Genomic DNA, 24,386 nt, shown 5'->3' on the forward strand with positions numbered 1-24,386 from the left:
TATCTATCTATCTATCTATCTATCTATGTGGATGTACGAAAAGGCAAAACCAAAAGTAAAAATGTTCAATGTCAAGATCTCTACCAGTTCGAAATCCAAACCCTACATTCAGTATATGTAGTAGGCCACACCAATTAATACCGATAGCACCCAAAATTAAAATGAGCCTTTCTGCAAAACTGTTATTTCCTTCATGCTTGAATAGATGGAAGCAGCATTCAGTGGGTGTTGAGGCAGTTATGTGTCTGTGTTAAGATTAGGCTAACTACTATGGTGTTTAGTGGCTTATCTCTAAACCGAATTTAAAATATGGTCCAACGCATGCTTAAAGCGGTACTCTGTGCTGGATAACGTGTTCACAGTTTAATACCTTTATATATAAAACTTTTTACATGGAGTTTTGCGAGTTCTCGTCAGAAGCATGTGCGGTAGCCTATAATCAAGTAGGCTTCATCATATCTTTTCAAAATAATTAGCCTATGACCGACCTAAGTAAGCCGACTTCACTTGGCATATTAAAAAGTACACATAATGATGCTTTCTTTTCAACACCACGGGCATTTCTGACATGGGTTACTCCGTCCGGGGCGCGGCACCGCTGCGACCCTGCAGTTACACTATCTCCTGTCCACCCATGTTATTGTCACTGTCTTGTATGTTTCTTGGAGAGGTGTGTACTGAAAAGGCAAATTTCATTGTGCTGTAACGGTGCATATGACAATAAAGCTATCTATCTATCTATCTCTTCCGAGCGTTTAGCGGTAGCTGTGAGCTGTCACCTGCGGGAAGTGGGCTGCGGTGAGCCGGGTGAGGCTGAGCTGGAAGCCGTGGGACTGAGTACAGTGGCTCTCCACAGCCAGGCGGGCTGTCTGGCTGGACGGGGGAACAAGCGACCGGCTTCTCTCAAACACTTCTCTCCAGCCTTCCTCCATGGTGGGCATTTCTTCTGTTTTTACCATGTTTTTCATTAGAAAAATGAGAATGACATTGCGATAAATGAAAAGGGTACAGCCGCGTTGGTACTGTGAATATTATCTGTTCTATTTCTTCATAGGTCCATGGTTCTATCCGTTCATATTTTCAAACCCGCCATTTTGAAGTTGGATTCTACTACTTGGCGCAAAGGGGTCATCTCTATAAACAAGTGATTTTATTAGGAATATTCACAAGTAAAAATAATGATACAAAAAATAGAGGTGCAACGCTAAATGTATATACGCATGCAACGAGTCTGTTTACCCGAAATTGAACATCTTGTTTAAATGTTTAAATCGTCATCTGTTAACCTCTTAACCGGTCATTTGGTATTTCCCATCTCGCTGCATCAGTAACTATGGCAATGTCCACGTTGCTATGCTGGTCTAGACTCTAGAGCATGCGCTTCCTCAATGTGACAAACAAAACAAGCGTGTCAGGGCGTCTCACATCCACATCCCTCCAGTTACTTCAGTGGGCCTACTTTAATCATGCAAATTATTTTACATTATTAATAGTTGTATTAGTAGTACAAATACATTCATATTTCAATAGACCGTGATGAGAGAAATAATCCAAATAGTTAATTTGCTATAATTTTAGCCTAATCATTTAGAGCTAGCTTGAACATTTTAATTTAAAGGGAGGCCATTACAGTAGAATGTGTATGGCAAATTGTGAGATTATTCCCCATGATTGGCTGTTAACGTCTAGCAGCATATTTTTCAGACTTAAATTGCCCCGTTTCACCTGATGGCCTATGGGGCCAGAGGGAATGAAATCACTTGTTGTGTGGTTGGCTATAACAGAGACAATTTCCCAGAACAGTAGGCTACTCAGTTACAGCCAAGGTCGGTGTGCATGCAAGTTATTCTGCACAAACTGAAAATAGACAGGTAATTCAACAGCAGCTCTCCACTGTATTAGCCTATTTGGTGTCTCATTTTGGATAGCCTAAGTCTTCATATAGGCCTATCCATTCTTCAAATATATTTTACAATAACATTAAGGCCTTTTGTAAGTGTGTCATTATAATAAGTTCTAACTTGGGTTTTTTAAATGTAGCTAATGTAGGTTATTAGAAATGTAGTCTGTTTCTGGTTTATTGTAGGCCTACACTACAGGCTATGGTCCATCAGAGAAGGAACATCTGTTGCTCTTCCTGAGATTTCTTACACTTTTCAATGTTACATTTAGTTTTTTTTGTTTTGTTTTTCCTTTACTGAATCGAGCATCTTAGGTCAGAGGCAACTGATGGAATACTTCACCCATACGGAGCGTTCTATCATTATAAAATAGGCTAACTATTATAATATAATGAATGAGGTTTTTCTTCCCTCAGTCTTCCCTTAGTCTTCCCTTTGCCCAGCCGTCCTGTTAATCCTAACCCTTACTGTGATGTCACAGTAAGGAAACTAGGGTTAGAGTGAGACCATAAAACACTCTTTCTGCCTTTTCTCAGGCTAAGATGATCCGATTTTTTTTAAAAATTGCACATTTACTAAATAGGATCTCCGAGTTCAATACACCTTCATATTCCAACCGGTGAAGTAGGCCCATTGAGCAAATGTTATCGTGATATTGGGTTTGGGCCGATAATGTGTGCTGTAAGTGTGAATATTTCCTCCACCAGAAAACATGACAAGACAATACGGGTAAACACCCACCAGAGGGCAGCACCTCACCACCGCTGCGTCTGGCCTGCGTCGAGGGGAAGAAGACGGAAGGAAGCGGCAGGTACAAACCAAACTGAGGAACAGGGCAATGTTTGGACTCTTCGGGAAAATCAAACCTTTAAAAGTAAGGAGTGTCAATGATAACACAAAGTACGGAGTCGCAGCCAAAGATGTGAAGGAGTTGCTCAAAAAAGGCTGCAAGTTGTTACGGGTAAGCGCTGTTTTCAGGTTTTTTTATTGCAAGGTTGAAAGGTTCGTTTCGCTTCCTCTTCAGCGAGCAAAACAACAACAATACAACTATTTAACATTCAGTTTTCACTTTGGAGCCGGTGGTGGAGACATGCCACTCTAATTTATCACTTAACTTTTTCGATACAGCCTGGGCTGTTTGGTTCAGTTCAAACCTACTAGATAAAGTAGGCATGAGACATATGGGGCATCTCGAAATTAACACGTTCCTGATAAAGTTCTCTGCGTGCAAACATGATATGACCAGGGAATTAGCACGATCAGGCCACAGCTAAAACATACACATCCATAACTAAAGGGATTCAAGTAAAAAAAAAAAAAAAGAAGCTATATAATGCCCTAACCATAGAACCCAATATAGATTTAAGCATGTTGTTCAATGTTCTTTCATATTAAATCGTACACTATGATCGTACATGACAGTGTGTTTCAGAGTCATTGTGTCTCCAGATTGTTGGTGTAACAATTGTAAAGCGTTTTCATGAAAAAACATAGCGATAGACAATCCTGTAGCCTACCCTTCTTGTTGTTTGAGAAGATGTCCATACAAATCCAGTGTTAATACACAGCCTAGGCTCTGTAAACAAACAGCTACAGCTGGCCCCTTTTGTTTGCATACCTTTGGTTTATTACCAGTTTACAGCCTATAAATATTGAAACAAATCCATTTTACACAACTAGCTAGTAGCTATGCATGAGGCTCTGTCCGACATGCTGATTTATATACAGTAAAATGAACCTTTTGTGAGAAAATGAATATATCTTAACTTGGGTCTGATGATTTTCACTTGCATTTAAACATCCTATGTTTTAAGATAATGTTAATGTCTCCCCCATTTCCAGTTGCCACTTTCTGGTGCACATGTGTGTCTGTATGCTGATGGGACAAAAGTGACGGAGGAATTCTTCCAGACTCTACCGGACAATGCTGAGCTGGTTCTTCTGTCCAGAGAACAGACATGGAGTGGACGTATGTGACTCATACACTGCGTTCCAATCCCCATACTTCCCTACTATTTAGTATGCCAGAAAAAGATTTAGGACGTCCCAATACATGCATGTCAATTGCAGTATGCCAAACATACCTAGATGCCCCCCCCACTAACTCCATTTTGCAGTATTCGTCTTTATTCTCGACATTTCTCCACATAATAAAAAACATCTGCCATATCTGATTTTGTTTTCTCTTCCGTGGCCACTACTTTAGTATGTAGTGTAGTAAAAAGAAAAAGTATGTGATTTGGAATGCAGGGATTCTATCCTCCTCAGTCGGGACCGACCAATATTGGCTACTTTATCGGGCGATAAGGGAGTAGAACATTCCGATAACCGATATTGGGCGATTCAGTTTGAAAGTTTTTCAAGATATTTTGAAATTTTAATCCCTTAAATATAGTTCATAAACTTGTGACGCAGATTTGAATTGAAGGCAGAACACTTTACTGTATTATAACTTTTACCCTCAAAAATGTGTGAGGGAAGTTTTCTCTATCGTAATGTATTGGCTAAAAAAATATGAAGTGTTACAAATAATGTCGAAGCCCAGACATGAATTTTTTTTTACTGCAAGCCGTATCTACATGATTATAACTTATATTTACAAACCATGTGCTTATTATTATTTTTATATTCAGGTAATATAGGTGGGTGTAATATCATAATACTATGGGCTCTCTAACCCTCACTCCCCATACAACAAAAGAATCAATAAAAAGGCTTTACCTCTCAAATTGTGTGTGTGTGTTTCTGTGTCTGAGCTAAGACGGTGTGCTGTGCTTTGTGATTTCAGTGTTGTTTGACGTTGGTCAGCTCCTGAGCCCGGGCCCACACGCCCAGGGCCTGGTGGAAGCAGCCCGAGGCCTCCTGGATGAGGACCAGTGTTCTGCCAAGAGACGCAAACTCCTCACTGACCTGCTGCTCAGCCTGGACGACACGTCTGAGCTGGAGAGTAGAGTGGAGGATGAAGACTGGTTCAAAGGTACAGGCTTTTTGTTTACACTTTACAATAAGGGCACATTCATTAACTGTTAGTTAATGCTATCAATGGTTAGTTAATGCATAGTTAATGCCTATAAAGCATAAAGTCAGTGTTATTGCTTAGTTTTTAACGGTTAGTTAATGCTTCGTTAGCTAATGCTTAGTTAAGCATTGCAGCCAACCCCTGGTGTCAGTAAGAGTTGAAGTGAATCATATCATAAATAAGGCCTCCAAATAGTTCTCTAATTAGTCAATTATCAAACTTAACACTTGAGGCGGCTCCACATCCCTCTGTACTTGACCTTGTTGTTTTTTTAATTCCAGGGATCGATACTCGATTCAAGACCAAGTCTGCCTACATGAAGTTCAACTGTGAGAGCAGGATACGAGGCTACTTGAAGGAGGTAAGATAACATGTTTCTATTGGTGAATCCGACTGTGTGTCTGTCATATGTCACCTAACTAGCTTGGTTACCTGTGACTGTTCTCAAGGTGGACGCTGCCTCCAAAAGCATCCCAAAGGCCAAAGTCAGGGCAGAGTTTGTCAAGGCATCAAAGTGTCTCGCCGAAAAGCTGAAGTCAGCCAAGTATAACGGCTGCTACTTTGACCGGACTGTGAAGGAGCCGGAGCGCCTCTGCACTCAGGAGGGGTGGTTCACCTGCCAGGTACTGCAGGGAGACAAAACACGCTCTCAAAGGTGGAGATAGCCATTCTAGAGGCTTGTCAAAATCAGTGAATATCTCCTCACGATCCACTACCTGTCTGAGGAGTTATTGATTTTGTGTGATTTTGACAAGCGTTCTCCTTCAGGGTGTTGATAGGTCATAATAACAGGGGTCTGCCACCAAGTTTGCTGTTTGGCTAAGTTTTTTCCAGCCAGTGGGTGGAAGGCCAGAACATAATCAAAGGAATTAAATTAATTGATGAAAAATGCATGTGATATTTGTGACAGAACACTTGTCACACACATACGTGATGAATGCAGGGAATGAGTGAAAATAAAAGAACTCAATAATAAATGTGTATCATTTTAATTTTTAAAATGACCACATGTAGTTAGGCTATGTAATGCATCCTTTACTCATTAATGCAAGCACATGTACAGTAGAATATGAGTATCACATTTTTTTATAGCCTGGCCTACTACACTGGGATGAAATATGTCTTTAATTCACTGGAAACATGAATAAAAGTAGCCTATGCTATATATTCCGGGTGTAGATTTATATTTGGGACTGTCACTTCGATGTTTTCCCCTGATCTGGGATAAGGAACCCCTGTTGTGTGAGCAGATCAAACATATTGTAATTAACAATCGCTCTCGTCCTTAACCTTTGGTGCTTGTGTTGTTAACCATTGTTCTTGTTCCTTAGGGATCTTTTGAGCAGGAAGTGTGCCACTCCTTCCACTCCATCAACCCTTACAGCAGCCGGGAGAGCAGGATCGTCTTCAGCACGTGGAACCTGGACCACAGGTTGGTTCACTTCACCAAGGGCAAACAGACTTAGCTAGTTGGCTTATTAAAAACGTAATCAAAGGCAAAGTGTACACACGTTAGTATAGTCACATTTTCTTAGGCAACATTTGATATCAGTTGAAAAACCAAACTTATGGACCTTTACTTGTCAAAGTAGGAAAAGCACAGGTGTGACTGTAAACATAAATAGTGAGCCATGACAGTGAGCCTACATGCACAATACCAGCAGCCTGAAGCAGCTAAATGGAATTCAGCCATCAGTCACTTGCCTTTTATTTACATGTGTACTTTTCCTACTGTCTGTGACAGATCAAAATATCATCATTGAAAAAGGACGTCACCAACAAGTAAAATAAATAGATTGTTAACTTCCTCATAGAGCACAGAACCCATTTAAAAGCCAGAGCCAGGTGGGCATATTAAGGTGGAAAGACTTCATTTTAAGGAGTTTGGGTGAGACGTCGCTGTAACAGAAGTCAGAATTGTACTGTTGCAGAGGGGACCTGAAGAAAAAAAAAATGTCTCCACATATAGAAATGCTAACCTAAAACCTAAATATCCGTTCAATTGTACGCTAAACTGAGAATTGTTTCTATGTCTTCAGTTTGCCCCCAGACAGCTGTTTTATTTTGGTTTTCTGTCTCTTGAATAATGTGCAGTAGCTCTGAGTCCAGAGGCTGATCGGCGAAGTGATACCAAACTAAAGGGCTGTCTGGTGGCATACTAAAGCTCTCAGTTTAGCTTAGAATTGAACAGATATTTAGATTTGAGGTTAGCAGTTACCCTGCTGTCCTGTTAATCTTAATTGTCTAACCCTACATTTTACCATGTGTGATGTCACACATGGGAAAATGTAGGGTTAGACAGTGAGACCATAAAACACTCTGTCTTTTCTCTTTCTGCCTTTTCTTACCGTCATATTTCCACCAATGAAATAGGTCTTTAAGTTTGACTTGGTCTAGTTGTTCCCTATTGTTGTCCAGGATTGAGAAGAAGAGGTCGGTCATACCTGCTCTGCTGGAAGCGTTGTACCACCACCAGAGCGCTGATGTCAACCTGGACTACTTCTACTCTCTGCTGTTCACCAGGGAAAACCTCAAGCTGGTCCACATCGTGTGCCACAAGAAGGGAGCTCACAACCTACTGTGTGACTCCAAGAAGGTCCTTAGAGCGGCCATTAAAGCACACTCGGGAAAACAAGCGGTCGAAGGGAAGAAGAGGCGCTTGGTGTGAAAAAAAGAGTTTTTGTATTTAGTTTGTATAAAAATTACAAAATAATGGATAAACTGATAAACTTTCTTAAAAAAGGTAGAGTCCGTGATTCTTGAGAACGCTTGTCAAAATCATTTAATATCTCCTCCTTTTTTCTGTAGTGTGTGTGTGTGTGTGCGCGCGCTGAAAAGAAATCCAGTGTTAATACACTGCTTAGGCTCTGTAAACGGGCATGGTAGCAACCTATGTTTGCATACCAGTTTACAGAGCCTAGAATGTTTATTAACACAGGATTTCTTTTCCACATTATGTTAAAGGAAATACTTCACCCATACGGAACCGGCGTTCTATCATTATAAAATCGCTATTATAATCAAATTAATTTGGTTTTTCTTCCCTCAGTCTTCCCTTGGCCCAGCTGTCCTGTTAATCCTAACCCTACATTTTTACTAGTGTGATGTCACACTAGTAAAATGTAGGGTTAGACAGTGAGACCATTAATCACTCTTTCTGCCTTTTCTCAGGCTAGGATGAACCAATTTAAAAAAAAAAATTGCACTTCATATTCCCACCGGTGAAGTTGGTCTTTAAGATCTCAAGACCATGAGAAGATACTCACAGTGACTACAAGCGTTCTCCAGAATCACTGACTCCACCTTAAGTCTACAGTAGAAAGATCAGATCAACAAGGTGACTTGGTCCTTTTTATTTTTGCAGTATTATATTTTCTGAACCAGTGTAGTCTGCCCAGCTTTAATAGAGACTGGGATTGGCTTTTTTGACATATAATTATACACTTAAAAAAAAACTGGAACCATGAGTAACATTTATTTGTTCTTTGTGTTGCTGGAACAATAATGTAAAATGCATGAACTGATTACAAAAGACTGAATTGCAGAATGTCGCTCAGTCTGATAGTTGCATAGGCAAATATGAAAAAAGCATTTGAGATAAATAAGGCAGTAAAAATATATAAAACCTTTGATTGGATGATCAAAACATTCTGCTATACAAAATACTACATACACGTCAAACAGCACTAGTGCCATTACTGCATTATGAACCACGAGGTTGACAAGATTTTAGTTATTTTGGTTTAAGTCAGAAGACCAACGTTTTTTTGTGATGTCTTTTCACTATAATTATGTCATGTTTGTCAATATGAACTGAACAAAAACCTCATCAGGGAACATTTGCTGCATTGATACACAAACGTATAGCTCTGGAAAATATTAAGAGACCACTCCAAATGTCCAGTGTCACTTGTTTTACTATTTATAGTCATATGTTTGAGTAGAATGAACATTTTGGTTTTATTCTATAAACTACTGACAACATTTCTACCAAATTCCCCTCAAAAATATTTTCATTAAGAGCATTTCCAATAAGTAATGTAGAGATGAAGATTTAAGCTAAATTCAGACTGGTCTCTTAATTTTTTCCAGAGCTGTATTTAACCAGCGACAGATGTATTGTATGTGGGCAAGCTGCCAAAAACACATGTCTCATGAGGAATATTAAACTCTGTGTGAACAATGTCTCGGAATTTTCTTATATAAAATGTAATCTTGAACCTGCTCTTTGGTATGTGTCCCCTCCTTCCTCAGTCAGAAACCAGTAAATAACATGTATCCCCATGCTGCTTTTACCAACATGAGACTTTTTTTCTATTTAGCATTTTATATACACTCACTGGCCACTTTATTAGGTACACCTGTTCAATGGCTTATAAAAACAAAAAGCTAATCAGCCAATCACATGGCAGCAATTGAATGCATTTAGACGTGGTCAAGACAATCTAGTGAAGTCAAACCGAGCATCAGAATGGGGAAGAAAGGGGTTTTAGGTGACTTTGAACATGGCATGGTTGATGGTGCACGGCAGGATGGATCCATACTTTCATGTTGTTTACGTCAAATTCGGAACCTGCCATCTGAATGTCGCAACTGAAATCCAGACTCATCAGACCAGGCATGATTTTTCAATCTTCTATTGTCCAATATTGGTGATGATCATGTGAGAATTGTAGCCTTTTTTCCTGTTTTTAGCTGACAGGAGTAGCACCCGGTGGGGTCTTCTGTTGCTGTAGCCCATCTGCTTCAAGGTTGGTCGTGTTTTGCGTTCAGAGATGGTATTCTACATACCCTGGTTGTAACGTTATTTGAGTTACTGTTGCCTTTCTATCATCTTGAACCAGTATGCCCATCCTCTACTGACCTCTGACTTCAACAAGGCATTTTACGTCTGCACAAATGCCGCTCACTGAATATTTTTTTCTTTTTCAGACCATTCTCTGTAAACCCTAGAGATGGTTTAGAGTGAAAATCCCAGTAGATCAGCAGTTTCTGAGATACTCATACCAGCCCTCCTGGCACCCTCAACATTGCCATGTTCAAAGTCACTTAAAATCCCTTTCTTCCCCATTCTGTTGCTCAGTTTCAACCTCAATAAGTTGTCCCGTCCAGGTCCACATGCCTAAATGCATTGAGTTTCGGATTGGCTGATTAGTTATATAGTGGCCGGTGAGTGTATATATTTACTTAGATTTGTGAGAACATTGTATTTTTAAAGTTTGTTATTTTACTCCAGCACTGTTTGGCATCTCTGAAAGCTAATCTCAAATCATGAAGCAGTAGATTACGACAGACTTGTCTAAATAAAGTGCTGTGCAATAAGCGCTTCAGATCAAAGAATAAATAATACGCCAAGCTCTGCTGGGATATGTTCTTCAAAAGGTGGCTGTATTAGCCACATTACTATAGCTATGCCCAAAATGAGCAAACATATGAATATAAGATCCTGGTATCAGGCCTAACGTGTTGAATACACCTTGGCATTGTTGTGCATTTGGACGGTTCTTTCTCAGTCATTAAATGTCAATGGTTTACCACCAAGAACTTTCTTTCATACATGGTGGTAAAGTCAAAAGAGCTCTGTGATGCTAAGGTATTTGAAATAGACAGATCAGCTCAGCCCTTTGGTGGGTCGGGGTTTCTAGTTTGAGTCAAAGTGATGGCAGGCTTCTTCATGCTTACCTCACTAGCATCTCCAGTAACGTTATGTGTCCTACAGTGTTAGGATTTTAGAACCGATTGAATGCAGCGTCTCAATAGGTAGTTTCAGTTAGTTGCTTTTTCCCCCCAAGTACTCAGAGATTTCATGTCCGTCCAGGGGCCACCACAGTGCCTTCCACATTAGCTGTCCCCTGTGTGGTCAGGCTGCATACTGCTGAAGCCCACCTCCTCATCACTGTCCTCTGGTGCGTAGTAGTGTCTCCTCCTGCTCTCCCTCTCCACACAGGCAGACGGGGCTGACGGCCGCTGAGGAGAGTCCTGAGGAGGACCAGAGACAAAGGAAACGGTGGATTTGTGTCATTCATTCATTCATTTTTGAAACAGCTTTCACCTAGATCCAAAGATTCATTACATTACATGTCATTTAGCAGACACTTTATCCAAATCACACATTCATACACCTATAGCAGCAGCTACCACGCAGGATGAAAGCTAACTATCGAGAGCAATTTAGGGTTCAGTGTCTTCTTACCCAGGGACACTTGGACATGTGGCGAGGAGACGGGGGATCAAACCGCCGACCCTGCAGTTGAGGGTCGTCCACCCTACCCACTGAGCTACAGCCCCCCCTACCTGGTTATTGTCATATGCACAATAAGAAACATATTCTCAGTCATACAATGAACAACTGTCAAGCTGATCCACTGCCTCATCAAGTTATTGTGAAGGTCATACATGGGGTGGAGCCTTAAAAAAGGTGGAGTCTGCCATTCTAGAGAACACTTTTGGTCAAAATCTGTGAATAACTACCTCTCCCTCCGCTACCTGTCTGTACTACGGCTGAAAGACAAATCATACGAGCCTAGGCTGTGTGTATAAACACTGGATTCTTTTTTTCAGTTGGCACACTGGTAGTGAGGAGATATTCACATAAAAAAAGTGATTTTGACGACAAGCTTTCTCCAGAATGACAATCTACTTTTAAATCCACCCTGGGTCCCAGCCTGAGCCCTTAGTTATTAGGGGGAACCCTCCTCCTCACCTGTACAGCGTCCAGGTTTCCAAAGAACTGCTCCACTGGAAGGATCTGGTTACTGTCGTCGTCCGGGAAGAGGCTTTTGCTTCTGCTCTCTTCACAGTCCATGGCCACTGGCTCATGTTTGTCCACATCCAGCCCCGTCCCCGTCCTGTGCTGGTTCTCCTTGCCATCCTGTCCCCCCAGCTCCGGTGAGGCTGAACATCTCCCCCTGCCTGCGGCCTGCTGGCATTCACAGCTGATACGAGACAGTTCCTCCATAGGATCTGCTGCTTTGCTGTAACCACTGCCTGCTGAAGTGCCCTCCGCTGCAGGGTGCGTCTTTGGACTTCTCCTCCTTGTAGCGGAAACCTGTGAAAGTGAATTAAAGACCAATGGTTAGGAGGATTATCTAACACTTCAACCACAATCAGTAACCTATGGTTCTTATATCAATGCACTGTCTTTATCGAATGCTGTTAAAAAGGTGGAGTCAGTGATTTTGAAAACATTTGGTGTCCAAAATCTGTGAATATCTCATCATGATCCGCTACCTGTCCGTACTGTGTGTGCACTGGTGGAAACAAAAAGACGGTGTTAATACACAGCCTAGGCTCTGTAAACAGGTATAGAAACAAAGGATATGTCATCAAATCACTGCAGCAACATGCCTGTTTACGGTGGCTAGGCTGCGTGGAATAGCATTGGATTAGTTGTCAGTGCGTACAGACAGGTAGTGGATTGTGAGGAGATATTCACTGATTTTGAGAAAGTGATTGACAACTAATGTTCTCCAGGATTGCAGACTCCAACTTTAATTATGCAAGACATTTTCAATAGCAAGCCTGAATGTCATAGTAGGTTAAAAACAAAGCGGTCTTTCCTTGCTCTGTATGCAGGCTGTTCTAGAGAACAGCCCCTCCCCCGCACTCCATCACACACACACACACACACACACACACACACACACACACACACACACACCTTTCTGGAGCTTTTGACCCGAGAGCCATTCTTCCTCTTTCTGGACTTCACCCTGTCGAGTTGCCCAGGCATCTGCAACGCAACACAATGTGGTTTGTTTAATACTCAACCAATGCAACCAGTTAATGATGCTTTAAGGAGGCTAGCTGTCACAATAACAGCAGCTCTGATGCTCCTGCAAAGAAAGGCCTACTACTCGCCAATTTCAATGTGTTGGGAAATATTTTGTGAGTTAAGTCACTATGCAATATGATGTGTACGATAATACTCCCAAGAAACAAACAGGACATACAAAGCATTTCTGCGTCAAGGATTGTCGTCATTTTCAACTTCACTGATTGGTCAAATTGTGATGCAATTTATTATTATATTATATAATAATAAATTGCATTCACAATTCATATAGTCAGTCTTGTATATATATTTTGTAATCCAAGACTGACTATATGAATCCACTCATTCTAATGCTGGAAATCTTTGGGGCCCTTACTTCTAATGCCCTCTCACCGAACTCTACATTTTGAGTGACACATGGTGAGTGCTTTCAAAAGGGACGATGTTTAGAGTACATTCGGGATTCAAATTACACAAAAAAATAGGCAAAGGCAAGGTCTTAAATAGGCAAAATAGCAACACAAAGTTTAGACATTTCTGACAGCCGCCGTGTGGTCTGAAAACCCCAAACGCCGCCCGTTTAACTTCATCCTCTGCTGGCCAAACTCCAGACAGAATACTGCCGCTTTAGCGTCACGTAGCCAATAAGCCACGGGGGAAGGCCACCAGCTATTTCTTAACTTTAACCAGTTCAAATCACATTTGTATTTGCATTACGGGGTGCCCAAGTCGAGCCGAACTGACATGAATAACACACAGTAACGACTGTAACTTTCAATTATTAAACTCAATCGTTGGTAAATAAGCCCGCGCGACCGAACAGACATGTAAACACCGTACTAGAGCTACCTACATAAACAAATGGAAGTCACGTGGCTGGTTGTATGTCTGTGGTTACAACAACACACGCCGAGCTTGCGGAAAGAGGATAATACCGTATTACAGCCAGCAAAACAGTGTCCAATAATCGACCTGTATTTATCAGCTCCCAGGCTAATAATACTAGCGGGATACCGATAAGCTAACTACCAATAATGTCCATATACCAGCTGCCTGACGAGCCGAGCCAAACACCCACCTTGTGCCGAATGTGCCGTAACACCGGCGTACTGCCACTGTTTTCCGGCGACTGGTATTAAAGTATTGTTTTTAGCTTTCACCGAGAAAAAAAAATGCTTTGGCTAGCACCAAACAACTCATGTAATTTGACTAAATGTGTCGTTGTCGTCGCCGCTGTGTTTCCTGGCAGTGAGGTTCACTCACAGGGCAGAGCGTCAGTCCTCTCCCCCCGTCAACGTGATTTCAACTTATGACGATTAACCAAAGCTGTGGCTGCATTATTAAATATCCACGCTATCAACCTTAACGCTTAGTAAATGTCCCAGTGTGTATTTCATTTATTATTTTCCTCTGAATATTTGTACTGTGACATGACCATTTATAAATGTGTAAAACGTTGTACACCGGTGATAACATTTCCATGATTTTATTTTGAAGGCAAACTCAGCCTTTTTCTGTCGTTTTTATTAAATTGAATAAAAGTGACTGCGTCTGCGTCAAAGCTTGAGAAGAATGTCGTTGATTTATGTTTCCATGAAGCTGGGGGGTTGGTTTGCCTGGGTCATATGAGGTGACTGGGGCAGAGGGCGGAGACAAACTGAAACATGTTATTCCAGTCAATGACCACACGAGGGCGGTAGAGTCCACGAATAGACCACGTTTGGATGATAGGCCTTTCAGTTTGTGCTGTCGAGGAACATGCCCATAGGCTATCTCCTAGTATTTGAGAATTGAACAGTAGTGATTGGCCGTTTTCCAGAGATGTCCAAAGACAACACAGTGACACACTAAACTCAACCCTGGAACACATTAACACCTGGAATCAATTAAATTCCATATTAAATATTTCACAACAAAGGGAGCGCAAACAACCAGAGCTGTGCCCATTGGAGATAACCATATTGTTTATTGCCAAGGTATTTTTTGTTTATGATTGTATTGTATGTGGTGGCATTATGATAGGGAAAACTGCAAATATTATTTATTACCATTATCATTGCACATGTAAAGAAAAAACAAAAAAACACAAGGGACAAGAGCTCTATGTGCATCAGTTTCATGCTTTATGTATTGGACCTGCAGAGATAGAATATTTGCACTTATATGAACAATAGAATGTATAGGCCAGTATAATACTGTTAACAAATAATGTGATATGTGTTTGTCCTGTATCCACACTGAAAGGTTATTTATTTATTTGTTTATTGAACAGGGACAATGTACAGCACATACGCAGTACCAGATTTAGCTCTAAGCTAATTTTCATCTGTAGTCCCTGGGCAGGAGACAGAGGATAACATCTCTGTCAAGATGGGAAACCTCACACTGAAGTATAAAAACAATAACACACAATTTCACAACAGTAAAACACAACAACACAATACGAACAATAAAATCACAACATTTAGGACACCACAACAACAACAACAACATCACAACAGTGAGACACCAAGAAAACAGGACATCACAACATTAAGAAAACAATCTATGCATGATGGGTACATGCTTGGGTTGATTTCAGCCATGACTTCATCTTACATTTAAAACCAGCAAAGGTGTTCCACTCTCTTATGTCCCTTGGTACTAGGTTCCAAGACTTGGTGGCTCTAACTGAAACGGATGTGCCAAACTCAGTGGATCTGTGCTGTACTACACAGTCCCCTCTGTTAGACGTTCTAGTTATCCTATTGTCTGAGCGCAGTGACACAAACTCATTTAATGGAGGAGCGGCCAAATCATTCATTATTTTATAAACTAAACATACATCTGCAAGAAACACAAAACTATCAAAAGTTATGAGATTATGTATTTGAATTAGGTTAGGGATTATTCTTTAGCCCATGTTTTGTCTTGTTTACTTCGTATAAGAAGCGCTATTGTATATGTATTGTTAAAAACACTATTAAAAGCAACTTGTACAGGCTACATTTTTTTAATGGCCAAAATGTTACTTAATGTAGACTATTTTGTTACCACGTTTGCGCTTTATCCCAAAAACAGTGCTTTATTTAGACTAACTTATTTTCTCAGTAGACCTAGGTATTTTAGGCCGATAGCCATATGTGTAGGCCTACCTTGTTGTCAAGCTGAATACTCATAATGATAATAATATAATAATGCTTATTAAAGTTCTGTTAAGTTAGTTGCTCACTTTCTATTCATTCCAAACACACCCTGATATATTTTTTACTCACAAACATAGTGAAGCCTATAGTTTGAGTTTGAATGTAACTTCATGCTCACAGTTAATCAACTCAATAAAAAGCAGAATTGACACAAATAAAAACAAATAGAAAGTCCACATAGAAAAGATAGGCCATATAAAAAATATACAAAGCCTATCAATTATACATTGAACTCACACACACACACACACACACACACACACACACACACACACACACACACACACACACACACACACACACACACACACACTAATTTCAAAAAACCTCATTAACAAATAGCCTAGAAAGATAGGTCACATTAAAGCTTGAGCTATTCCATAAGGTGGTTGACACCTGGCGAGTGTGAGGAAGGGGAAACCTGCTGGTCCCAGATCAGTGTGGCTCGTTAGGGGGAGGACTCGGAGATATTCGGGAGGGAGGGAGGAGGGGGGGGGGGGGACTCTGGGGAGGTAGTGGCTCTGGTCACTTTGAGCATAGAGGCAGACAGAGGAGCAGAGTAGAGGTCCGGGGACATGCCGCTACGTATCCTGATCCTTCATCCTTTCCCCCGCGCCTAGAGCCGATGTGTGACTCCACCACCGAGCAGCGCCGCCGTCATGGGCGAAGGAGGCCCCGGGGCCACTCCGGTGTGTGCGCTCTCACGTAGCGGAGGACGCGAGGTGGTGGTGGGGGACTCCACTCGGCAAAAGGCCCAACAGCAGCGTCTGATGGTCTGAGTGACAGGGGAGAGCCATGGATCACTTTTCCCGGAGAAAGCGGGTCGGTCTTCTGAAGCCCCTGCTCAGTCTCTCCCTGGTCTTCGCCTCATTTCTCATGATCCACAAGCTGAAAATCGCAGAGAATAAGGACGGAGGAGTTGGGGTTAAACACGTCATGAGGGATGCCCATGGCTGGTGCGGCGGCTCGGAGTGTTTTTCATTCAAGAAAAGGGTCGTGAAGGCGAGCTCAGACTTTCCAGCAGTGCCAAGCAACACTTTGGACACCTCGCGGCAGCAGATGGCATCCAACGGGACTCATCCGGCTACATGGGACGCACAGGTTCTCAACTGCAGCGAGGACGCGTCGGTGAGGAGGCAGGATTGGTTCAAGCGTCTGGACCCGAGGTTCCACCAGTTTGTCCTGCATAGACACTGCAGGTATTTCCCCATGCTCATCAACCATCCGGAGAAGTGCGCGGGTGGAGACGGAGACGTGCACCTCCTCATGGTGGTCAAGTCCGTTATAGAGCAGCACGACCGGCGCGAGGCGGTGCGTAAAAGCTGGGGGAAAGCACACAGTGTGGACGGCAGGAAAATCCAAACTTTATTTCTTTTGGGGAGCCCCACGACCGGAAAAGACAGCAAAAATCTCCAGAAATTGATCGAGTACGAGGACCAGATATACGGGGACATCCTTCAGTGGGACTTCATGGATACCTTCTTTAATTTGACCCTGAAAGAGGTCAACTTTCTCAAGTGGTTCAACATCTACTGCCCCGGCGTCAAGTTCATATTCAAAGGGGACGATGACGTGTTTGTGAACACGCACAACCTACTGGAGCTGATCGGCTTCAAGGTGGAGGAGCGCAAAGAGGCAGACCTGTTTGTGGGGGACACCATCTCCAAGGCGATCCCCATCCGGAACCGGCAGAGCAAATACTACATCCCCAAGGAGCTGTTCGATAAGCCGTACCCGCCTTACGTAGGGGGCGGCGGGTTTCTGATGTCCGCGCAGCTGGCCAGGAGGCTGTTCGTGGTCTCGGAGGACCTGGAGTTGTACCCCATAGACGACGTGTTTTTGGGCATGTGCCTGCAGAAGCTCCACCTGTCCCCGGAGATGCACCCGGCCTTCAGGACCTTCGGCATCACCCGGCGCAAGGTGAGCCCCATGAACAGCGAGCCCTGCTTTTACAAGAACCTGATCGTGGTGCACAAGCTGAGCGCGCAAGAGCTGCTCAGGATGTGGAGCGTTGTGCACAACGAGGAGCTGGTGTGCGCGCAAAGGACCTCCGTATGATCGTCAGTTAATAGAAACTTGAGTAGCCTTAAATCAAACACGCAGTTTGCTTGTTTTTAATTCAGTCAACATGTACGTGTCACTGAGTTCGTTGGTATACTACAGCACACATCCACATTTTGCATTTGAACATTTTCTGTTGGCCTACGCATGTCATTATTTTCGCAAACTCTTGTGCACACGTCGGCTTTCCTCTCTCCACTAGTCCTGCTTCACTTTGACTTTCCATTTTTTGAGAAACCACTACCACACACACACGTCCACAGCTGTGTGTGCATGCATCCAATCAGGGTCTGTAGGTTTTTTCTGATTATTGGTGCCATTTCGGATAGGACTTTGGTCACTCTGCCATCCAGTGACGAGGAGACATTGTTGTAATGGTTGTAGTGTGCGTTTGTGCAGGCATGAATAAGACTTGACTTGTTACATCCAGGTTCATCCTCTGAAACTGATCATTTTACTGTGTATCTGATTTCAGGATTTAGTGAGCTGTTAGACTCACAAACAGCTGCAATGATAGTCCAGTCATTATTGTGTGGGGTATACTGACAGCTGCAATGATAGTCCAGTCATTATTGTGTGGGGTATACTGACATCTGTAAGAAAAGAAAAAAAAATCCAATGATATGCTTTTTTTAAAGTTAATATATTGTTTTATTTCACAGTTTATTGTAATTTTTAGTGTTGATTCATTTGTGTATAATTTGCAGAGGCCAAGCCAAACACCAAAGAAAAAGAAATGAAAGGATGTGTGTAGTGTATTCTTCACATTCCCATGTATGATAGTGGAGCCTAAATAAAACTGAAACTCTCCCATCAACAGTGTACATTATACTGTATGACTGTCACAGCATTTTGATTCACAACTGGGAAATACATGTTTGTTCAGCAGAACTGCAACACACCTGCTTCTGTGTTGTGTGTTAGTATTATGTGATTGCTAAACAAAGGGCTGTAAGAGCTGATAACCACAGGCCACTTGGTGCACGTGCGCGCGCGCGCGCGCGCACACACACACACACACACACACACACACACACACACACACACACACATCATTTGAAAGTTCAAATAGTAACAAAAAAAAATTTACCACCACACCTGCCATCTTCAGCTTAACATAGCTTTATTTAAACAAATACATATACTTTATCAATGAATAAATAACCATTTCAGGCTAAACTTATTTTTTAGAAAAATACGGACGACTATGCTCATTAACACACCGTAACATATGCACTGTTGCAATACAGAAGCGTATCAAAGCCAACGTGACACTCTCTCATACATCAACTATATTGATGGTGTAACTGTTATCACATATGTTAATAAAGAATTGATCTTACAAATATAACAATTTCTAGAAGAATATTTCTTGTTATCAGCAAAAATGAATAACACAGAGATATTACAATCAACATGTTCGTAACACTGTGTAGCACAACATAAGCAGGAAAATGCCCGTGTTAACAATAGATCTTATGAATTATTGACAGTTATTAAACTTAAAATCAGTTTAAAGCCAGAGTAGTGCTATATATACAGTGTTTGTTCGCTTCAGCTTAAGTCCTATTCAGCAGAAAGCAGACTTCTACTGTATACAGTACATTCATCTCCATTGTGTTTTTCATTTATTTTTTCATTTGAATAATTAAGTTAAGTTAAAAGGTCTACTTTGTTTCACTCCCTGGATGAGTAGATCATAAAACACTGTGCATTCTATTCAAGATTGTCAGTAGGCATTAAACCAGGGAAATAAATGATGGGTCACAGGCTCGATGCAGTTATTGCATGCGAAGAATTTGCAACAAAATATTAAGTTTTATTCACATTCATTTATTTTAAGTCTATCTGTTCCAATACTTTTGCTCACTTAAAAATGTGGTGTTCCTTTACAAATAATGCTGTCTTCTCAGTTGTGTATCAGATCCAGATGTAAATACCTGGAAATGAAAGCTGAAATGTTGATCTATTGTCTCATATTCATATTTTGGTGTCAAACCCAAATGTTTCCAGTCTACAGCAAAAATAAAGGAATTGGCCTCACCGTTCCAATACATTGTGGAGGGCACTGTATCTAATCCATTTAAGACAAGAAATGAACATGTAAACAGCTGTCAGCGTGTGGCCTGCTGATAAGATGTATTGATTGATTACATTATCTAATGATCGAACACTGCTTTTCCATGGGAGTCACCCTGTGTTCTGCTAAAACCAAATCTACACAAGTGATCGCTCATTTTAGTTTGACTTTTATCTGCTTGTCTAACCGAAGAGTCTGTAATCTAAATATTATTTTAACCACAATTCTCACGTCATTTGGTAATGGCAGAAATGGCCCATTCTTATAAAGTGAATGTTTGAGCATTGGACAGCTTGTACAGGTTTAAAAGGAATGTTTACACAGTTTACTAGCCTGTGAAACAAGTCATCCAATGTTTTTACTGTGAGATCTAGAGGAGCTTGGTCAAGTCAAGAGAAAATATCCAGGTTATTTTCAAGAAAGTGAGAGTTTCGTAGAGTTTATGAGACGGAGGTGGGTATTTTACCTATCAGACAAGGTCTTTTCTTGGCTATCTGAACCCACCTTTTGTTTTTCCCTTTCAAACCTACTGGAACTAACCATACAAATTGAGTTGAAGATCCCTTTTCAGCTGTACAATTCCCAAGCGATTATGCTCCGAACAGCAGTGAACAGAAATGAACAGCCTCAATGTTTACTAGCTCATGTTTACTAGCTTGGCAGGTCCGTGACCCTAGAGGCTTCACATACAGACAAAAGAGGCAAAAGAGTGTCTCAATGAATGGATGACAATGCTGTGAGGCCAGTTTGTACATTAGCTGATGCAATAGGGCTTTTTGGAAATATTAAATTAAATATAATAAATATTGGTGGCTTAATTAAAAAAAGTGTATGGCCTTTTAAAAATCCTATTGCATATGTCAGTGAAAGAAGGTGTTTTGTCAAAGTGCAGAGTAACTAGGTGAGCAGGAAATATGGGAGTGGATGGGTTGGGGGTTAACATTCTATAGGATGTATTTTGTTTTTCTGCGTCCTCCCGGTGTAGGGATGTTTCAGTGCTTCCCTGGTGTATGTCCTCTGGCCAGGGCCGGGATCCGGCTGCCTCTACCCATGGGCCTGGCCCCAACTGACCACGCCTGCTTCAGCTTGGCTCCACCGACAGCCCTGCCTGGTACTGGACACACACACACACACACACACACACACACACACACACACACACACACACACACACACACACACACACACACACACACACACACTGACATCGTCAGAGTAAACCTTTGAAAGACCTTTAACATGAAAGAGCAGCGAACAGGTGGTGTTGTCATATACTGTATTTGGCAGTAAACAAAGCCGCCTGCATTGCCTATGATGTGTGTGTAAACCATAGACTGTGGTGTATACACAGGAAGGTTTTGTGATGCCAGTAAGTCACATGTCGTGTCAGCCTATACTAGCAAAAAAAATAAAAATCACAAACATGTCTTAAGGTGCCAACACACTGCACACCGCCGCGCGGCGAGTTTACATAGAAAGTCAATGTATTCCGCGCGCCGCCGCACGACTGGGCGGCCGGCGGCGAGCGGTTCACGCGGCGCGGCCGCCGCAGGAGTTGAAAATATTGAACTTTTCGCCGCGCCGCGATGGCCAATCAGCGTTGAGCTCCTCCCGACGTCACTCACTTCGGGACGACGGACAGAGGAAATTAAGATGAAAACATAATAGTCACAGTTTGCTCCCATAAGTTCTGTGAATAGCCTATGTGTCTGTTGCCTGCTGTGTACAGCTATCAGTTTTGCTTTATGAACCAAGTTAGCACCGGTTAGCTTGGGTAAAGCACCATCAGCTCAGCAGACTGGTGGTCTCAGCACCGGTTAGCACCAGCGCCAGCATGTCCCCAGAGTAGGAGAAGGCTACTCTGGTCGGGCGGCCGGCGGCGGACACAATATGACCCAATATGATCACGCGGCGCGGAACCTGCGATTCGCGCGGCCAACCGCCGCGCCGCGGAGTGCCGTGTAGTGCAGTGTGTTGGCACCTTAAAGGTGCCAACACACTGCACTCCACGGCGCGGCGGTTGGCCGCGCGAATCGCAGGTTCGCAGGTCCGCGCCGCGTGAACCGCTCGCCGCCCAGTCGCGTGGTGGCGCGCGAAATACATTGACTTTCTATGTAAACTCGCTGCGCGGCGGTGTGCAGTGTGTTGGCACCTTTGAAGCCAAGCTGTGTTAAGACGTGCAGAATGTTGCTTGGTATTCGCTTGCTTAAATAAGAATGGAAATAGACGTTGTCAGCATGTTGCTCTAAAACCTGTATGTACTTTTCAGCATTAATGGTGCCTACATAGATGTGCAAGTTACCCATGCCATGCACAATAACCCACCCCCATACCATCACAAACGCTGGCTTTTCAACTTTGTATTGGTAACAATCTGGATGGTCCTTCTCCTCTGGAGCCCGGAGGACACAACGTCCATGATTTACAAAAACGTATTTGAAATGTAGACTCGTCAGACCACAGCACACTGTTCCACTTTTCATCTGTCCATCTCAGATGAGCCCAGGCCCAGAGAAGTCTGCAGCATGTGTGGATGTTGTTGATATATGCTTTCACTTCGCATGGTAGAGTCTTAACTTGCATTTGTGGATATAGGGAGGAACTGTGTTTACCAACAGTAGTTTTCTGAAGTGTTCCATGGGCCATGTAGTAATATCCTTAATAAAATCACATAATTTTTTTAATACAGTGCCACCTGAGATCATGGGCATTACAATTTAATTTTGGACCTTGCCCCTTACATGCAGAGATTTCTCCAGATTTTCAAAAATGAAATAGATAGGGTGAAACATTAAATATATTGCCTTTGTATTGTGATTGTATGTGAAAAAGGATTAACAAATGATCACATTCTGTTTTATATACGTTTTAGACGTCGTCTCAACTTTTTGGGAATTGGGGTTGTAATATACAGTATTGAGCTTCCTCTACTGTTAGTGGGTTAAAAACGCCCAACAGTCACTCTGGCAACACAGTGGTTAATAAGTAATGTGAACTGTCCCTTGACAAAATAATGGACATCCAGACTAATACAAAAAGCAGGATCATTGGGCTATGATGTGACCTTAACCGCATGCTACAGATATTTACAATTGACTTACATCCATTGCCACGGTTGCAACATATCTCTCAAAATGGATACACAAACACCCACTAAAGGAAACTCCACATTAAACCTGCCACTATTTTTACATGTCCTCGTTCTGAGTTCCGAGGCAGGAAGCTGTAGTGGAATAGCTGCAACATGAAATGTTCACCCAACAAGCATGGGCACTTTGTACAGCGTTCACACTGAACGTTGGGGAGGCGGGGTGTTAGCAGAAGGGTGTATGAATGCCTTACCTTGTGCCGGCTGGGTTCTCTGGGAGACCGCAATCCTCCGTGAGTTTTGTTTACAGCCCTCCCTGCCCATGAGGTGAGTCTTCCAGGCCTGGAAAGGGAGGACAAAGTATCTCAGTGAGTTGGGTTCCTCTCCCAGGTACTTTCTCCATCGGGGCAACCACAGGTGACTGTAGGCCCAGTCAAGGGCCCCGATGGCTGGCCTAACACTGCAGGCTTTCATTGGGTCAACGTTTGGGAGCTCTGGCAGTGAGAGTGTGACCTGCTGGGATTTTTTTTTTCTCTCTTCATCAATGTTGAAGTGTGATTTAGGTGAACGACGGCATGTCACGGATCAACAGTTTGAATGAGAATCCAGAAAGAGTTAAAAACTAAGGATAGGTGTCGCTGTGCATTTGGGCATAAGATGTCAACAGTGCTTACAAAGAGGCTCATTTCTAAAACACAAACAACACAGGTTGAATTAATATGATTTTACAAGACTGAATTACAGCTCCATGTGCCAGTTCCACTGCTGTACATGCTGACCTTGAATAAAACACAATACTTATTAGTTTGAACTGTTTCCATGTGAAATTATAATTGTTTGGTGGCATAAAAAAAGAAGACAAGACAGAGATGTGTTTATATGAAAGGAATTGATATGACTTGCAGTGCAGTGCTTCTTGTTTAATCCGACACACTTTCCCTCTGGATCGGCCAACGAGAAATCAGGGGGAAATGCCTTCCGAGAGTTGGAAAGTGGGTAACTTGAGCAGCATCCGCCTTCACTTTATCTAGTAGCTGTTATCTAATAGCTATTCTCTGTTACCCCTGAGCCCCATGGCAAGCATAGAAGTCAGCGATTAGCAGGTACTCTGACAACTTATCCATTTGTAGTCTTGGGTATCCCCCCCCCCTGGCAGCATCTGAAGCCCATCCACACTATTCACTATTCATATTTTAATTTAGCAGTACCATGTAAACATCAGGGGCCGTATTCACAAAACATTTTAAGGCTAAGAGTAGGTCCTAACGTGCTGATTTA

The 24,386-nt window shown here is 42.3% G+C and overlaps 5 protein-coding genes across 6 annotated transcripts in view; 2 read left to right on the forward strand and 3 right to left on the reverse strand.

Annotated features, from left to right (window-relative positions):
- Positions 1-959, reverse strand: part of nphp4 (nephronophthisis 4) — a gene marked incomplete at both ends in the record, with an annotated part of 214,761 nt that extends 213,802 nt beyond the window's left edge. Inside the window, one exon of the mRNA XM_080030989.1 lies at positions 780-959. Coding sequence (XP_079887115.1) covers positions 780-959 — 180 coding nt within the window. The remainder of the gene's footprint in view (positions 1-779) is intronic.
- A 1,756-nt stretch (positions 960-2,715) lies between these two features.
- Positions 2,716-7,599, forward strand: dffb (DNA fragmentation factor, beta polypeptide (caspase-activated DNase)). The gene is made up of 7 exons (XM_080031013.1): positions 2,716-2,862; positions 3,744-3,870; positions 4,690-4,878; positions 5,202-5,281; positions 5,370-5,543; positions 6,252-6,352; positions 7,339-7,599. The coding sequence occupies exons 1-7, from the start codon at positions 2,740-2,742 to the stop codon at positions 7,586-7,588; spliced, it is 1,044 nt and encodes a 347-aa protein (XP_079887139.1). The 5' UTR covers positions 2,716-2,739; the 3' UTR covers positions 7,589-7,599.
- A 3,160-nt stretch (positions 7,600-10,759) lies between these two features.
- Positions 10,760-13,961, reverse strand: cUnh1orf174 (chromosome Un C1orf174 homolog). Of its 2 annotated transcripts, none has more exons than XM_080031015.1 (4): positions 13,958-13,961; positions 12,581-12,652; positions 11,624-11,968; positions 10,760-10,899 (listed from the first exon to the last, which is right to left on the reverse strand). In XM_080031015.1, exons 2-4 carry the CDS (start codon positions 12,650-12,652, stop codon positions 10,762-10,764), a joined length of 555 nt encoding a protein of 184 aa, XP_079887141.1. In that variant the 5' UTR covers positions 13,958-13,961; the 3' UTR covers positions 10,760-10,761. The 2 variants fall into 2 exon arrangements, with proteins under 2 accessions (XP_079887141.1, XP_079887140.1); XM_080031014.1 differs by lacking the exon at positions 13,958-13,961 and adding an exon at positions 13,773-13,952.
- A 2,472-nt stretch (positions 13,962-16,433) lies between these two features.
- Positions 16,434-18,832, forward strand: b3gnt7l (UDP-GlcNAc:betaGal beta-1,3-N-acetylglucosaminyltransferase 7, like). Its single transcript, XM_080031929.1, has one exon. The coding sequence runs from the start codon at positions 16,675-16,677 to the stop codon at positions 17,935-17,937; it is 1,263 nt and encodes a 420-aa protein (XP_079888055.1). The 5' UTR covers positions 16,434-16,674; the 3' UTR covers positions 17,938-18,832.
- Positions 18,833-19,118: 286 nt separating this feature from the next.
- cep104 (centrosomal protein 104) overlaps positions 19,119-24,386 on the reverse strand; it is a 52,752-nt gene continuing 47,484 nt past the window's right edge. Inside the window, exons 21-22 of the mRNA XM_080030835.1 lie at positions 23,363-23,450; positions 19,119-21,134 (exon numbers count right to left, since the gene is read on the reverse strand). Coding sequence (XP_079886961.1) covers positions 21,013-21,134; positions 23,363-23,450 — 210 coding nt within the window. The 3' untranslated portion in view covers positions 19,119-21,012. The remainder of the gene's footprint in view (positions 21,135-23,362; positions 23,451-24,386) is intronic.

This window comes from Ammodytes marinus (genome assembly GCF_949987685.1).
Source record: "Ammodytes marinus genome assembly, chromosome: 7".
In the NCBI taxonomy this organism is placed as follows: Eukaryota; Metazoa; Chordata; class Actinopteri; order Uranoscopiformes; family Ammodytidae; genus Ammodytes; species Ammodytes marinus.

Excerpts from the sequence above, each read along its gene's own strand:
- b3gnt7l (XM_080031929.1), top strand. The coding sequence starts at position 16,675 with ATGGATCACTTTTCCCGGAGAAAGCGGGTCGGTCTTCTGAAGCCCCTG.
- cUnh1orf174 (XM_080031015.1), bottom strand. The coding sequence starts at position 12,652 with ATGCCTGGGCAACTCGACAGGGTGAAGTCCAGAAAGAGGAAGAATGGC. Across the intron at positions 11,969-12,580 it reads GGGTCAAAAGCTCCAGAAAG|GTTTCCGCTACAAGGAGGAG; the intron begins GTGTGTGTGTGT and ends TCACTTTCACAG. Across the intron at positions 10,900-11,623 it reads GAAACCTGGACGCTGTACAG|GACTCTCCTCAGCGGCCGTC; the intron begins GTGAGGAGGAGG and ends GGTCCTCCTCAG.
- dffb (XM_080031013.1), top strand. The coding sequence starts at position 2,740 with ATGTTTGGACTCTTCGGGAAAATCAAACCTTTAAAAGTAAGGAGTGTC. Across the intron at positions 2,863-3,743 it reads AAGGCTGCAAGTTGTTACGG|TTGCCACTTTCTGGTGCACA; the intron begins GTAAGCGCTGTT and ends CCCCATTTCCAG. Across the intron at positions 5,282-5,369 it reads TACGAGGCTACTTGAAGGAG|GTGGACGCTGCCTCCAAAAG; the intron begins GTAAGATAACAT and ends ACTGTTCTCAAG.